At 36.0% G+C, this 16,764-nt stretch overlaps 1 protein-coding gene across 4 annotated transcripts in view; it reads left to right on the top strand.

The window, feature by feature from the left end:
- Positions 1–12,118, top strand: part of LOC110095527 — a 35,340-nt gene extending 23,222 nt beyond the window's left edge. The window contains exons 5-7 of one of the 4 annotated variants that reach the window (XM_020821111.2): positions 10,596–10,644; positions 11,615–11,704; positions 11,806–12,118. In XM_020821111.2, coding sequence (XP_020676770.1) covers positions 10,596–10,644; positions 11,615–11,704; positions 11,806–11,901 — 235 coding nt within the window. In that variant the 3' untranslated portion in view covers positions 11,902–12,118. Of the gene's footprint in view, positions 1–10,595; positions 10,645–11,561; positions 11,705–11,805 lie in introns of those variants that run through there. The other 3 variants (XM_020821112.2, XM_020821113.2, XM_028696731.1) reach the window with 3 other exon arrangements.
- Positions 12,119–16,764: the final 4,646 nt, after the last annotated feature.

Here is a 16,764-nt window from a genome sequence, read left to right as displayed (position 1 = left end):
CACTAGAACCTAATCTCGTTAAAACTCTCTACCGTCATCGTTGCACGAAAAAAAAAAAATTTGATGGCACGGAGAGGCCAGGATAACATAAATGGAATTTTCGAAGCCCACACTGTAGGGGTGGTTGAACCATGTCTAGTGCTTCTATCTTCTCCGCATCTTTTTCTCCTGCCAAACTCTACAATTCTACCAAAAATTCCACTCCTTCGCCCTTTTGCCTCTTTGGAAATGGCTCCGAAGGTGTCATTTCCTCTTCTTACTTCAACATTTTCACCTTATGATCTTCCCATCTCCTTATCAAATTAGGGTTTCCTCCACTCCCTTAGCCGTCAACGACTCCCCCGGCCTCCGACGATGTCGTTTTGGTTTGAAACTTGAGCATTTTCCTCATCATCTCCTCCACGATGACAAATTTCCAATCGATATTTTCATGGACGGTTGAAATTTGACTTTAGAAATCTATAAAATTTCAGTTGTCTAATCTCTCATTCCAACACTTCTATCTTTTCTTTCTATCATAGGTATCCAGATCTATGCTCTAATACCAATTTGATATGAAGTGGAAGCAATTTTCTCAAAATCAGTAAATAGTAATAAGAGATTAGGAAGAACATGTCAAAACTATTTTTATTGCAAGATATATGAAATAAAAACATAAGATACAGTTGAATCTTCAATTGGAGAGGAAGATTTGACTCTCCCAAATCTTTGGCCGTCAGTTAGAACACACTCAACCTAAGCAAAACTAATTCCAGCAAAATCAAGCATAATCTGAAATCACTCCATAGTTAGCCTTAAATAGGCTCCCCTAATTCACTCCAAAATTAGCCCCCTTTTTCTAAATAATTCTGATATGTCGATTCCCCAGAAACCGACTCAACCTCAGCTGACCCAGGTGGGGTTGGCACTTGTATACAGGAGGTGGGTCAAACTGCTTCCTTCCTACACCGCCTAAGAGGGGCCCACTCCCAAATTTGTTTTGGATTTAATTGGTTAAAAAAGATTTGATATCTTTTGTATTAAATAAATAATATATGAGGAAAGTGGATTTAATTAAATAAAAAAATTTGATATCTTTTGTATTAAATAAATAAGATCTTGTATTAGGAAGTTTTTAAGGAGATGGAGAGGGCTATTTGAAGGGCATGAAGGGATTAGGGCTAGGCATGCTTTTGATTATTGTTTCTCTTGTAGTTCTTTTGGGGTGTTGGGCTCTAGATTCATCATCTAGAGATTTGGGAGAGACGATCCTCCTCTCGAATTAAGAATTAATTGTATCTTGCTTAGTGATTTGCTTTGCTTTGGTTCTTATAATAAAATTCTACTGTTTTTGAGGATTTCCATCAAATTTCTCTAGTATTTCTTGTTGTTTTTCTTCCAATCTTGTTAGGTTTGCTTGCGAACTCAAGTATTTCCCGTTAGGGTTACTTGCGAACTCAAGTATTTCCTATCAAATTCCCTTTCAAATTTTGCATTTAAGTTAAATCTCGTTCTTTAATTAATTTTCCCCTAATTGTAATTAAAAATTTTCTAAACAATTCCTACTTACATAATGAATATTAGCTCCCCAAGGCTTTTTCTAAATAATTCTCTCATATTTGAATTTAAATTATATTTCCTTCCCTAATTAATTCCCTCCCAATTATAATTAAAACTTTCCTAAACAATTCTCCCTCTCTTCTTGCCCATCGCCCACCCTAATTGGGCACACCAGCTCAGACGTCGGTCCATCAATACTCCCCCCAAATAGACACCCTGTCCTCAAGGTGAAACAAAGGAAATTGTTGCTGAAGAGCTTGGCTAATAGCAGTGGACTAGAAAATGAACTGACACTAGGTCGAACGATCCCTGCCTCGAGCATCTCCCTGATCAATCTCTCAATCTCTTCATTTTGGATTTGGGTATGATGTTCATACATGTCAATAGTGTAAAATGGTGTGCGCCATGGCACATTACACGATGCGGTGCACATATGGTGTTATTTTCTTGGCACAGCACGGCGCATCAAAATAACACGTGCTATCTATGCCATGCATGGGCAATGGCGCATGGGCAAGGTGCAAACGACGCGCGTTATTTTTGTTATTTGACAGGTTGTTTATGCTTATTTTAATCTATTGTCTGCCATTTAGTGATATTTAATATTAATATATATATATATTAAATTATTTTATATTACACTCCATATTTAAAGTGGTGTGCCCCACACCATACGCTATGCTCCATGGCTTTACGAGGAACTTTTATGCTGTGGTGCACCATTCGTTATTAATAAGTATGATAATGGTACAAACGAACACTGATAGGTGAGACTCCTTGCTCGTGTTCTCGTAGAGGAGGCAACCCCTAAACTTGCTAGAATACCACTTGATATTGTTGTGGGGGTGATTGAATCATGTCTAGTTCTTCTATCTTCTCCCCATCCTTTCTTTCCTTCCAAACTCTGCAGCTCCACCAAAAATCTCACTCCTTTACCCTTTTCTCTCCTTCTAAGTGACTCCAAATGTGGCATCTCTTCTTCCCCCAACATTTCTACCTCTTGATCTTCCCCTCTCCTTATCGAATTAGGATTTCCTCCACTCCCTTGGTCGACGGCAGTTCCCAAGGCCTCCGACGACACCGTTTTGATTTGTATCTCAATCATCTTCCTCATCATCTCCTCCATGATGGCAAACTTCCTATCGATCTTCTCATGGATGGCTGAAATTTGACTTTGGAAATATGAAATTATAGATTTCAATTGTCTAATCTTCTCTTCAAATACTTCTATCTTTCTTCCTGCTATAGGTATCCAGATTTATGCTCTGATACCAATTTGATAAGAAGTGGATGCAATTTCCTCAAAATCAACTAACAACAATAAAAAATTAGGAAGAAGAACACTCGAAAACACTTTTTATTGTAAGATATATGAAAGAAAAACACAAGATACAGTTGGGTCTTCAATTGGAAAGGAAGATTCGACTCTCTCAAATTCTTGGCAGTCGGCTAGAGCCCACTCAACCTAAGCAAAAGTAATTCCAACAAAATCAGCATAATCTGAAATCACTGCATTTTTTAAGAGGAAACTTTCGGAGGGGCTTACACGTTGATTAATGTAAAAAATTACAAGGTTCTTAAAGGGACCTCGAGCTCTCTAATGCTCAAAAGAGCTACAATAGCAAGCAAAAAAACTATGAGCTCAAGTTTCCTACTAGCAGATACAAAATCTTCTAAGAACATTCTAGGTTGGCCAGTAGCCATCAACCAAAAATAAAGGAAGAAAAAAGGATATTCTATAAGCAGGATTTCTTCACGCAAAAAATCAAGAACTAACCAATCAACACCAAAAGGTTCCTGCAAAATTCTATTAATATAATAAAATAACAAAAACTTAAAATTAAACCTGGTATAGCCGTTATCAACCTTCTTATTATTCCCTGCACAAAGGAAAAGTGTGAAGCCAAAATACATCTGATGAAAGAAACTATATTCAATCAGGTAAAAAGAGCAAGAACCAAAACAATCCATCCAAACTACACCTGAGCATTGCTGCATAAAGTGATAACCGACGTAATATAATCAACCAACAACCAATAAAGTAAAACACCCAAAATAGAGAATATTTATACCATCTAATTCCACTCCCAAACCAACAACAAGAGGCAATAAACCCTAAAGAATACTCATAAGAGAGGGAAGCAGCCATGCCGCCCCACCACCCAGATCCATAAAAAGTCTAGCATACCTCCATATAAGAACCATCAAGAAGGCCAGAATTCTGCTCATCTAGAAACAAATCCACATCCAACCGAACACACAACAAATGATTAGCAAGCACCAGTAGGTCATAAGATAATAAGAAAGAAACGTAAAAACATTACAGCCCCAGAAAGATTGTAATGAACCAGTAAAACAAACAGCAGGCTGTCCGAATTACAATTCAAAGGGAAAATCAAGCTTTAGACGACATTAATAAGGCTCACATAAGTCTTAACCGAGAGAACCACAAACCAAAGTCTCACCAGCCGCTTAATGAAAAAATAAAGCATTCTACCCATATAACAAAATAAATACCAAAAACAGACCCACTTATCCTCTAACATAAGGCAAACCCAATTTATCCAAATGAATAAGGCCTTTAATAAAGATAGGCAAATCAACAAAAGAAAATTCAATAGGATTTTGCAAGTTGGATCCCAGGTTAGCAAATCAATTGGCCTAATTTCCTCCTAAATCTGTCCCATATTTGAATTCAAATTAGATCTCTTTCCCTGATTAATTCCCTCCCAATTGTAATTAAAATTTTCCTAAACAATTACCTTTAATTCCTTCTTACATAATGAATATTAACTCCCATAGGCTTTCCCTAAATAATTTCCTCTCTTATTTGAATTCAAATTAGATTTCTTTCACTAATTAATTTTCTCCCAATTATAATTAAAAATTTTCTAAAGAATTCCCCCTCTGTTCTTGCCCGCAGCCTATTTTAATTGAGCACACTGGCTTACTCGCAGCATAGTTGTCAATGGTGCAAAATAGCATGCTATGGCACACAGCGCGGCGCGGCACACCTACGGCGCAATGTTCATGGCGCGGCGTAGGTGTTTAAAATAGCACACGCTATTTGCGCCACATGTGTGCCATGGCACATAGCGCATGGCGCAAAATAGTGTGCCAAGTTGTGTTTAATAATTTTCAGTATACTTGAATATTTTTTTATATTTATTTTTTTATTGTTAAAATAATATATTTTATATTTTAAGATAAATGAAACGTTTCTGTTCGCTGCCCTAATTTCACGAAAGGAAAGATTTCGATTCTCTGCTTCCGCCGAATACATCTCATAGAGTTCTATTCTCCTTTGAATCCAGTCCCTGCTTCCACCGAATTCGTCCGAAGACGTGTTCGCTACTTCCGCCGAATACATTCTGCTGGCTTCTCCGCCGAATACGTCCCGCAGAGTCCTGTTCTCCGCCAAATCCAATCCTGTTCTTCGTTTGCTTTCGCCGAATTCGTCCCTTAGAGGTATGATTCTTATTGATTGAGAAGGAATGTATTGGATAACTTGGGAATGAGAAGGATTGAAGGAATATAATAGATTATTTAGGCACTCCTTGAAAGTGAAGGTGAGGTAACATCAATATTTGTAACATACGAGTTTGTTAAGGGATGGTGGAACCAGAACCAGTCAACAAGGCTTGAAGTTGCTAGGTCATTAGATGTGGAACTTAGATGCCATGAATCAAATCTTCTTTGTAGATGTGGAATGAATTGTTCTTTATGTCAAATTGATGATAATTTGATAAAGGGATATTATAGATGATCTTTTTCTTAATATTCTTCTTTAATCGCTTTAGATTGATAAATGAATGGTAGATATGCAAGAGGAGGAATTTCTAAGAATTCTAAAAGTCTAGGCCCTTTGCCTTCAAAAATTTATTGAAAAGATTTGTTATTTAAATTATTTTAGTTTCCTATGCAACTTTTCAAATCTCATTATCTATCCCATTTGATTTTAAACTTTTGCCATTATATGTCTTATAAAAAAATTATTGAAAAGTTTGTTACAAAAATTTTAATATTGAAAAAAAATCCTTTCTTCCTGTTGATTGGTGGTTGGCATATGGACAAGGAGCTCCCAATTTACAAAGCTTTGCTATCAAAACCCTTAGTCTAACATGTAGTTCAGCCGAATGCGAACGTAATTGGAGTATTTTTTTAATATGTTAGTATTTTACAGTATATGTGTTGCTTTATTAGACCACAATTTTGGAGAGAAGAAATTTCAATGTAAGGTGCACATTCGATAATGAGGTATTCATCTTGTTATGAAACATGTATGCTTCGAAGGATTATCACAAGTGTTATGATCAAGCATCATTTAGGCCTAATGTGATTGTACGGTGTTAAGCCTTTCAGGGTAGTTGATACGTTCTTATCGGGGGGTTTAAGGCAAGAACAAGAAAACTGGTTTCAAAAACCTGAGAGAGAGTTCTTGGCTGCTGAATTTGCAAGTTCTGAGAGAAGAGATTGTGTTCTGGAATTCTGTCCTTTCCATAATTCTGAATATGGAGGTTCTTGAAGGCTTAAAACTAGAGTTCTTGATGGCTGGCTGGTGTTGAAGAACCCAAGTCTTCAGCCCTGAGAACTGCTGTCCGTGTATGGAAAGAACTAGGAAAGAAGTGGGGCGAGTGTTGGGATGGAATGGAAGGAGCCCACTAGCTCGGATCCTCATAGCAGACTGTTGACCCTCATGTTATACCCAAAGGAAACCAAAGGAGATGAAAGCAAAATAGAAATCCGGCGTACATACCTTATGCTCGGCGGATCCACGTATTCTGCCGTAAATCCAGCTGAAATCGGCGCCGATTTGAAATGCAGATCTCAAAGGCTGCTAGCCGAGAACAGCAGGGCCAACTGAGAGAGGGAAGACCTGGCGGGAAGATACTCATGGACAGCAACTAGGAGGAGAAACTTGTTGGAATGAAGGCCGGGCAGATGGAGGGAATGAAGGCACGGTTGAGGTCTTGGAGACTCCAAGACAAACCTGTGGCTGGAAAGAATTGGATGGAGGGCTCTTGGCTGAGACCTTGAAGAGGAGGAAAGGATTCTTTGCGACTCCAAGAGAAGCTCAATGGGCAGCAACACCTAAGAAAATAAAAACAACTCACTAATTTGCTCCACCAAAAAAATCTGTCCATTTTTCATTCCTTAGGCCTTTAAATAGGCAAGTTTATTACAATTTATTTAAAACCCCTCCAACAATTCAAAATTGCAGAACTAAGACATAAATAACTAAAATTCTCTATTAAAGCACTAATTAATCACTTGGAGGAGATTAACACTTGATATTCTGACTAGGCTCACATTGTCATACCTCTTTAGGTCTTTGTTGGCCCAAAGTTGGGTAAAAAGCCCGCTAATTTCTTCTCCGCCTTCGTGACTTGTGTGCGTATGGGATCACCAACGGTAATTTAAATAGGACTTCCTTGACCATTAGCTTGATATGCATCATTCCCTTCCTCTTGAGAAGAATTTGCCTCAAATTGGAATCTGCATTAGAACGGCTTAAAGCAGAAATATTAAAAGTAGCATTAACTTCATACTCACCTGGCAAGTCAAGCATGTAGACAAGAAGATTAGGTAGAGATGGATGAATAAGTTTTCTTGGTGATTCATTTATGTTTGACAGATAAGATTTGATGGTCTTGGAGGAAATCATTGAAGTTTCGTATCTCAAGTTAGAGAAATTGTAGATGACCAAAACCTTCCCAATAGACTATGCCAAAAACAAAGATTATGTTTGTTTAATTTGCATAAATGTTTGTCAATCAAATCATATTTGAATTAGTTTACTTCTTTCATTCATGATTTTAGAAATATTGATGTGATTGTTGATGATAGTGGTCTAACATTATTGTTATTATTGTGATCTTTATTTCCGTAAAGGTGCTTTCAATACATAATGATGCATATGCATGAAACAAAAAGCATAAAGGAGGCCAAGAATTACCTCTATTAAAAGAGTTGATTGCTAAGCTCAAGAGAGTCAAACTAGATAAAGCTTTATTGTATATCAGGGGAGATCTCATGAATAAGTATTTCATTCCAATCTTTGTTGGAGCAAGTATTGTGAAAAATACAATGAGATCATTTACTTCGACTATAAGAAGAAAGGTGCCTTAATGAAAATATTGCAACAAGCAAATGGAAACTACAATGAGATGTTATTAGATGGAAGAGTAGTTTCATATTGATACTCTTTTGGTGACTGATAGTGATAGTTGCAAATAGCAGGCATTCTAAATTCAGTTTGTTCTCATTGCATGGATTCTTATTTGGAGATATTTTTCATGTATGAGCAAAGTTTTGGTGGCTTTTTGTACATAGGAAATAATATTCTGTGCTAGGCTAGATGTTCTAACATTGTATAGTTTCATTGGATGTAGTTAGATATGCACCAAATTTGAGGAATTTCTTTGGTTGTCTTAAAAGTGAATAAAGTTAGTGGACTATATGTTATGATAAGCAACTAGTTGTGATGTGTTAAATATAACAATTTTTGTAAAGCATCGTAGTTTTGGACATTAAAGGAGAGTTATCTTCCAAACTACAATTAAGATTTTACAGTAAAAAGAGTTACAACTTGACGGGGAGATTTTTGGAGAGAGGATCATGTTTGTGTTGAATAGTTTATCTCAATGTATGGTTATACCGTTGTAGAATCTATAGCAAGGAGACCACAATTTTGGAGAAAAGAAATTTCAATGTAAGGTGCACATTCGATAATGTGGTATTCATCTTGTTATGAAACATGTATGCTTCGAAGGTCTATCACAAGTTTTATGATCAAGCATCATTTAGGCCTAATGCGATTGTATGGTGTTAAGCCTTTCAAGGTAGTTGATACGTTCTTATCAGGGGTTTAGGGAAAGAACAAGAAAACTGGTTTCCAAAATCCTGAGATAGAGAAGTTCTTGGCTGCTGAATTTGCATGTTCTGAGAGAAGAGATTGTGTTATGGAATTCTGGCCTTTCCATAATTCTGAATATGGAGGTTCTTGAAGGCTGAAAACTAGAGTTCTTGATGGCTGGCTGGTGTTGAAGAACACAAGTCTTCAGCCCTGAGAACTGCTGTCTGTGTATAGCAGGAACTAGGAAAGAAGGGGGGCGAGTGTTGGGCTGGAATGGAAGGAACCCATCAGCTGGGATCCTCATAGCAGACTTCCTAAAGGCACGCCTGGCTGGTTTGCTGACAGATGGAGGGGAAGATGAGGTGCAGTTCTTCGAAATTCCAAGAACAGAACATATGGCTGAGATCTTCAGCTGAAATGCAGACCTTAAAGGCTGCTAGCCGAGAACAGCAGGGCCAACTGATAGAGGGAAGACCTGGCTGGAGGGAGAAAAACTCCTGGTGCTAGAGAGACTCATGGACAGCAACTAGGAGGAGAAAACTTGGCGGAATGGAGGCCGGGCAGATGGAGGGAATGAAGGCACGATTGAGGCCTGAAGAAGGTCTTGGAGACTACAAGACAAACCTGTGGCTGGAAAGAATTGGATGGATGGATCTTGGCTGAGACCTTGAAGAGGAGGAAAGGATTCTTGGAGACTCTAAGAGAAGCTCAATGGGCAGCAACACCTAAGAAAAAAAAAAAACAATTCACTAATTTTCCCCACAAAAAATCTGTCCATATTTCATTCCTAAGGCCATTAAGTAGGCAAGTTTATTACAATTTACATAAAACCCCTCCAACTATTCAAAATATTAGAACTAAGACATAAATAACTAAAATACTCCATTAAAACACTAATTAATCACTTAGAGGAGATTAACACTTGATGTTCTAACTAAAGAGGTCTTTGTGGGCCCAAAGTTGGGTAACAAACCCACTAATTTCTTCTCCGCCTTCATGAATTGGTGCGTGTATTGGATGACCAACAGTAATTTTAATAGGACTTCCTTTGCCGTTTATCTTGATATGTATCATTCCCTTTCTCTTGAGAAGAATTTGCCTCAAATCGAAATCTGCATCAAAACGGCTTAAATCAGAAATATTAAAAGTAGCATTAAGTTCATACTCGCCTGGCAAGCCAAGCCTGTAGGCATTGTTATTGATGCGCTCTAACACTTGAAATGGCCCATCTCCTCTTGGAAGTAGTTTGGATCTTCTTTGATTTGAAAATATTTCCTTTCTTTTATTTAACCAGACAGTAACTTGGTACGACATTTGTTGGCTTGCTTAGCATATTATTTGGTTCATTGCTCCACATTAATCCTTGCCTTCTCATGAGTACGATTTACAAAATCTGCTTTCTTTTCACCATCTAACACAAGGTTTTGTGGGCTCCGAAAATTTCCATTTTGGAGGATGTGATCCCGGGGGAATTTTCAGAAGGCAGATTGGATTTTAGATAAGACACTACCCAGAGATTTCGCCCTCATTTGGTGAGGACTTTTTGATCTGAGTTCTGGTTTCCTATAGGCGCAAGCCCCTATAGTTAATTACCCCTCCCAAAAAGGAAAAAGGGATGGGTGACTCTAGGAATTTGTTTAGTTGGGATGTAACAATAAAATCAAGTTTTATTATCTTAAAACTTCATTTTGAACTGTGCTAATTGCATGTTGGGATGATGTCTCCGGTGGTCTCTCTAAAAAGAATATGACACAAATATGTTTGCCATTTTTCTTTCTATGTTCTAGCTATTCTGTTTCTTTTTTTTTTTATGCAAATGTTGCGATCATAAGTGATAAAATAAAAAGGAGTCAAACATGTTGAATCGCCCAATCGGATATTTATTGTGAGGCAGGCATGAGCTAGTGGGGGAACATGCCGCTGATGCTCGCACCCTGAATCCGTTCATGCTTTGTGATCTTGCAAATAGTTTGTAAGAGTATATCTCACATGTTCCACTTTGGCAAGGAAAGCCAACGCATCAAAATATGCAGACCGGTAGGAGAACTTGTGTTCTATGCCTATACCTGGATGAACATAATTATCATGAGAAAAGCATGTGATGCAGAACATAATATACAATTTCTTGTCAAAATGAAAATTTCTTTATTATTTTCTTTTTCTCCTTTCTTATAAATGTTTCTTGCTATTTTGCTTGCAGAGGTGCTGTTCGATTTTATCCCAGTGGTCCATCGTCATGCAGAATTGAAGTGAGAATTCTTGAATTTCATCTATATGCGGACTTATTCAGTTTATGAAAATTTAACTTATGAATTAATTAGATAAATTCTTAATTAAATCACTATCATAGTATATTTGATGTGCGGCTTATATTAAATGTAACAATAATAATATAAATGAAAATGTTTTCGTTTAAAATAATAATATAAATAAAATAAATTTAAAATAAAACTAAAAATAGAACTAGAATTGATCTCAAACTGGTCTAAAGAGTAAAATCCTAATAAAAACATGCCATCCTCAAGAAAGAGCAGTACACTACACTAAATATAAGGAAGAATGATCAACCAAACCAAAAAATAAACGGCCAATTATTACTGAATGAGTGCCAGTTGTCAAATAGGCAGGATTATCCATACTTGATTTATTTTGCAAAATTTAAAAAAAAAAATCAACAAAACAGTAATTCGAGTCTTTCAACAAATTTTTTGGCATTTGTCTTAGGCTTCATTTAGGACAATTTTATTATTACTTTCTAAAGAAATTTTCTTGTATTAAATTTTTTTAAAAAAATTCTATTCTAAAGCAGTAAGAAAGCCGTCCCAAACGAAAACATAATTTCATCTTTATCATGAGAAAAATTTTATCAGAATGTTCTGATTTAAATTTGATCAAAATATACTGAGCATTAGATTAGTGTAATAAAGGATTACTAAATCAAAATATATATTATATTAATCTCAAAATTAATTTAATGGGTACGAAATTCATCTTGAACTTATTTTTTTTCCTTCATAGCACTTCTCAACTGTAAGTTACCATATCTACATTCTCATTTTTTGTTCTGTTTATTACTCTTGTTTTATGTTACTTTGATTTTGTTTGGGACAACGTTTTTACTGCTTTCTATAGCAATTTTTTAATACAAAATTTTATTAAATTAAAGTCTTTTGTAATAGAAAGCTGTCTGAAACGAAGCCTTAATTGCTGCTCCTTCAGAAACTAGACTTTTTCACTCTTTCTCCCACATCTCTAATGCAGCTGACTGTTTCATATGAAGTTCCTGAAATTTTATCTCCTATAGCATCAGTATGTAACAGAAACCAATAATATCATTTTATAATCTCTTGAAATATTTCAACACAAAAAACTTTATATGAAACCTTGGCTTATAAACTTTGCTTGTCCAGGCACTGAAACCTTTCGTAGAAGCCCTGCTTCTGCGAGGATTGAATAAGTTCGCTGAATTTGCAAGAGAATATCAGAAGAAAGTCCCGCAGAGTTGACATCTGCTGTTGTTTTTTTTATTTCATTCTGTAAGTGAAACGGTGTTTCACATGTGGGATTAATTTTTCTTACTCTTGACAGATAAAGATAAGCACTTGGACTGCATGGATGAACTCTCCAAAAGGGTCTCAATGTGATTATATGAATTGTGTTGGTTATTTTATCAATTGTCATTTTTTTAGCTATTTTGATACTCAAATAAATTAAGGTTCACATGATTTTAATTTCAAATGAATTATTTTATCAATTGTCACTAAGATCATTATTTGGATTATAAGCTTTCAAAATTTAGAGCTCAATTGACCCTTTAAACAATTTTAAGAACTTTTTAATTACCCCTTTGAGTGCATTTTTGAGAATTTTGGTACTTGAATTTAAACGATTTTGAAATTGATGGAATGGTTAGGGCACAATGGACAAAAAAGATTAATGTATCCGATTCCATGTAGTGGGATAAAAAGCTTGATGATGATGATGATTTTGTTGATAATGATGGAATGGTATTGACTAAGGTTTTATTTGGGATGGCTTTTATACTGATTTTGAAAACATTAAAAAAAATTGTTTCAAACGAAGCTTAATATGTCATTGTGATTGTAATCATAAAATAATTAAAACCTATTTAGTCCTTCAAATAAACCTAAAAATTTTAATAATACTTTCATGTGGCTCATCTTCACTTAATCTTATTTATATGTAGGCATTCTTAGCATTGATAGTATCTTTTTGTAAGCTTTTTCTTTTGTCGTTTTGTTTATATGGGTGAGGAGAGTATAACAACTATTAGGTTTTAGTTTAAATTTTCAAAAGGAAGATTAGGTTTGAGATAAGACACTATTCAGATATTTTGTCCTCATTTTACAAGGATTTTATAATCTGAGTTTTAATTTCCTATATGCGCAAGCCCTTATAGTTAATTACCCCTCTCAATAACGAGAGAGAACTTTCGATTAAGGCTAGTTGTAAGATTTGTCGCATAAGTTACATACCCAATGTATAATAGTAAAGATTTTAGGGTTTGAATTTCGATTTGAGTTTAAGATTTGAATTTTATCATCATATACTTAAAATAGGTGAATGGGGGGGGGGAAGATGAGCTGATTATGATCTCATGGTTCCATCATCTCAGGCTATCTTAGTCCTTGGTCTATTCAGTCAAAGGAAGCAGAACACCCAATTTGATAGAAGGCATTTTATTGCCAGTCATGAGTTGTTTAATCCAATAATATTTTGTAGACTCGGGGTGAATATTTTTCAAAGGGGATATATCTGAATATACCTCAGCTGATAGAGGATTTTGTGCCTATCGAATATACCATATGATTCATTACTCAGGGGTTTGACGCCATTAGGAAATATATGGGCTTTAGTTGTGAGCGTAATATAATGGTGTTTTTTTGAGACAAACTCATTCAATCAGAGGGCACGTGTCACTCCTTATTTGTAAGAGACTATTAGGGGATGAATTTTAGTGATACACCTAACATGATATTCGCTCTTTATGAGCTGAGGTTAATTTTAAATTTATCACCCCCGGCAAATAGTTGCGGAAGGTGGGTTTGTTTTAGTTTTTAAGTTTTTGTGATTGTATTTTAAAATTTTTATAGACTTTTGAGAATTGCCCCCTCCGATTGAGATTCACTGTCAACATGGCCATCATCAGGGTGATGTTAAAGCTGATTGTATTTTCGTAGGAATTTAAATATTTGGGATCCCTTCTGCTTGATATTAGTTTTTCAGCACGGCCATCATCAGTGCATATATGATTGGTTTTTTAAATATTGTCAACTATGTTCGACCGCTAATAGAGGATCTGGTTTAATAGTTAATTATTATACAAATGCTAAAATCAAATATTTGTGTTTTAAGATGAATTTCATTTAGATAGCTTTTGCTTTTTATGATTATGTGTTCATTTGTTAATCCAAATTAGGTCAACTCTAGTCCTTTCAAGGAGGAGGTTGAAACTTGAAATATTTAAAATGCTCAATATTCTCAGACTATTGGATTTAGGAATCAGATGTGACGATCGGAGCATATGCGGGAATGATTTTTGTGTATAAACTAGAGCCATTATAGAGGTATCATTTTATGTCTGCTCGTATAAGTGTTGCAGATTCAGTTGCATTGCACTTTGCTATGGGTCATCCATTTCTTTACATAGATTTGTTGTCACGCATTGCAAGCTTTATCAACGTTATTTACGAGCATGCATGGGACATTTAGAAACTAGCAACTATGTGTGTAGGTGAATTACACTCAACGTAGATTTTACTGCATTGTCTGTAGGTGGGTTGTAACGCTATGTGACGGGTCACTCGCTGCTTCTTGCATATGAGCTATTGTGCACTGATGAATCTCCTTCTATTGCTTGTAAATATTTGCATTCATCATATGTTGCACTGTATATGTCTGTAAAGAGTATTATCGTTTATGATCAAGTTTAGTGTGTTCATTTACATACTTATGTGGGCTACCAGTTGAGCTGCATTCATTATTGATTTTGCTATGCATGTTAATTGAAAATTTGCTATATCCATTGCCATCACTTATATACGGACTAATGCACTTTCCCGGCAATTAATTGTTGTTAATTACAAGCATGTTCGTATTCATTTGCATGTGGATTGACATCGTCAACTAATACATTCACTTGCATGTCATTCCTTGTCATTCCTAAGCAAATTGTCAAACATATATTAAGGGTCTTTTATGGCCCATATCATACAAGTTCATTTATTTATGTTAGATTTTCATTATGCTGCACATTATATTTTCATTCTTAAGCATCGATCTATTTCCCTGTGGTCATGTTTGCAAGTTCAGTCCCCTATTAATTTTTCTTAAGTTAGATTCCCTCTGATTTTAATTAAGTTCTATTCCTTGCCACTTTAAATTTTGGTAACCTCCTGGCATCCCTTTACCACGAAGGGTGACAGAGAGAGCACTTTTCCGTCCAAATTCGCCTAGTTGGAACGGATTCAAGGTCAAGGGCTTTGAGGTAGTGAATTAACCCCGATATTGGTCTTCGAGCAGCTATTTGTAATTTGGTGCTTTCCCTAAAATTTCGGTTGCCTTCTAGCGCCCCCTCCATGTGAGGGGAGGTTAGGGAGGGCACATGCCTTTTTGGATCCGTTCGGTCAAATCAAATCAATAGTTGAGGGCTTAAGAGGAGCGAATCGACCCCAGTCTTTCGATCTTCAAATTGTGCGTGACCTGCTAATTTTAAAACACACATTTTTGTCCCCCATAAAAATCTGGCAGCCTTTTAGTGCCCCATCCCCGTGAGGGGAGATTGGGTGAGTGCTTCGATATATATATATATATATAGGGTTGTGCGAGCAATGGGAGTCGCATATATGCGGCTATAGGCTCGAGCAGGATTCGCCGAGTAGGCAGATGAGAGGCAGGAAATGGAAGCGGACAGCTGGGCTTGTCGTCAGCTTCAATCGTGTGGTTAACCTGCCTGTATTCGATATAGAGAGGATGAGAGGTAGGGAAGATCATGGCAGTCAGAGACGAGGTTGGTTCGGGTTCGCTCAATTGCAAAAGAACGTAACTTCGCATACCTTCCTGTTTGTTTTGTTTCTTTCATTCATTTATACTTGCAAAAGAGTTATGAGGAGAGGGATCGTGGTTGAGTGGGGTAGTGGGAGCCGGTGGTTAGAGGTCTACGGTTAACAAATATCCCCCAATAAATATGATTTGTGCTTTATAGTAGATCATGTTTGTTGCAAACTAGTCGACCTTATGGATCTCCAAAATTAGATTTTAGATGTCACCCTGAGGGAAATTAGATTTTAGATGTCACACTGAGGGTCTTTAAAAAATTTTAAAAGCTAAGAAAGTATAGTCTATTATTTAGCTAATGCATTGTGTTATTTGGATGTGCTTATTCACCTTATATAACTTGTCAGGTATCAGAATTGTCGTGTTTGACTTGTGAGGATTTGAATATATCTTCAACACTAACCTCCAATCTTAATAGATGTAACAAAGGAGGTTTCCTAATTTATATTTTTTATTTATCAAGAATAAAACTTACCTTTTGCCCTAGCTTAATGCTTTGGCGGGTTTACCAAAGGAGTGTATGCTGGTGACTTAAATCCTTTAGGCTTGCTTTAGGCTGATGGAAAATAGCTATCAATCCAAAGCTTTATGCATGATGGTCTTTGATGATGACAATATTCTCTTAGTTTGACCTACAGCTTTCTATGAACTGCAATATGACTTCTTCGATCATGAGCTTTATATTTTATCGGACATGCTGAAGAAGAGAAGCTCATTCAATTTTAGCTTTATACTTGATAGATTTATTGAAGGAATAATGCCTCTAACTTGATAGAAATTTTGATTGTGGCTTAGTGCCTTTGAGTTGATTGGGATTCTTCTTCTAGATTTTGCATCAATACATTTGTTAATTGAGAAAATCTTTTGAATCTGAATTGCTCTCTTATCAAGTTGGATAAATATTGAAATCAATAGTATTTGTCATCAGGCTAACAAAATAGGTGTTATCCAACTGCGACCTCTTAACATGGTTTGTTGAGTATATTAAGTTATCAGTGACTTAGGCATATATAGGCTTGTTGAGACTGATATTATATATATCTAACAATAATATTGGATAGCATTTCTAATCTCCTCATTATCAACTGCAACTCCATTGTTAACCACTGGTAAAAGATCAGCACCATCATCATCAGAGCACTTCTCACCAGAGCCACTGCTCACAATCTCATAATCGCAATGATATAAAGGGACTGAATGTGTAGACGGTACTAGAGGTTCCTGCATCTATTGGTTCTCTATATCACTATATTGAAAATATTATTTATCATTTATTAATCAATAATATAATT

This window comes from Dendrobium catenatum, unplaced genomic scaffold (genome assembly GCF_001605985.2).
Source record: "Dendrobium catenatum unplaced genomic scaffold, ASM160598v2 fragScaff_scaffold_827, whole genome shotgun sequence".
NCBI classification, from domain to species: domain Eukaryota; kingdom Viridiplantae; phylum Streptophyta; class Magnoliopsida; order Asparagales; family Orchidaceae; genus Dendrobium; species Dendrobium catenatum.
Note: the sequence above shows the minus strand (reverse complement) of the source record. Positions and strands in the feature narration are given on the sequence as shown.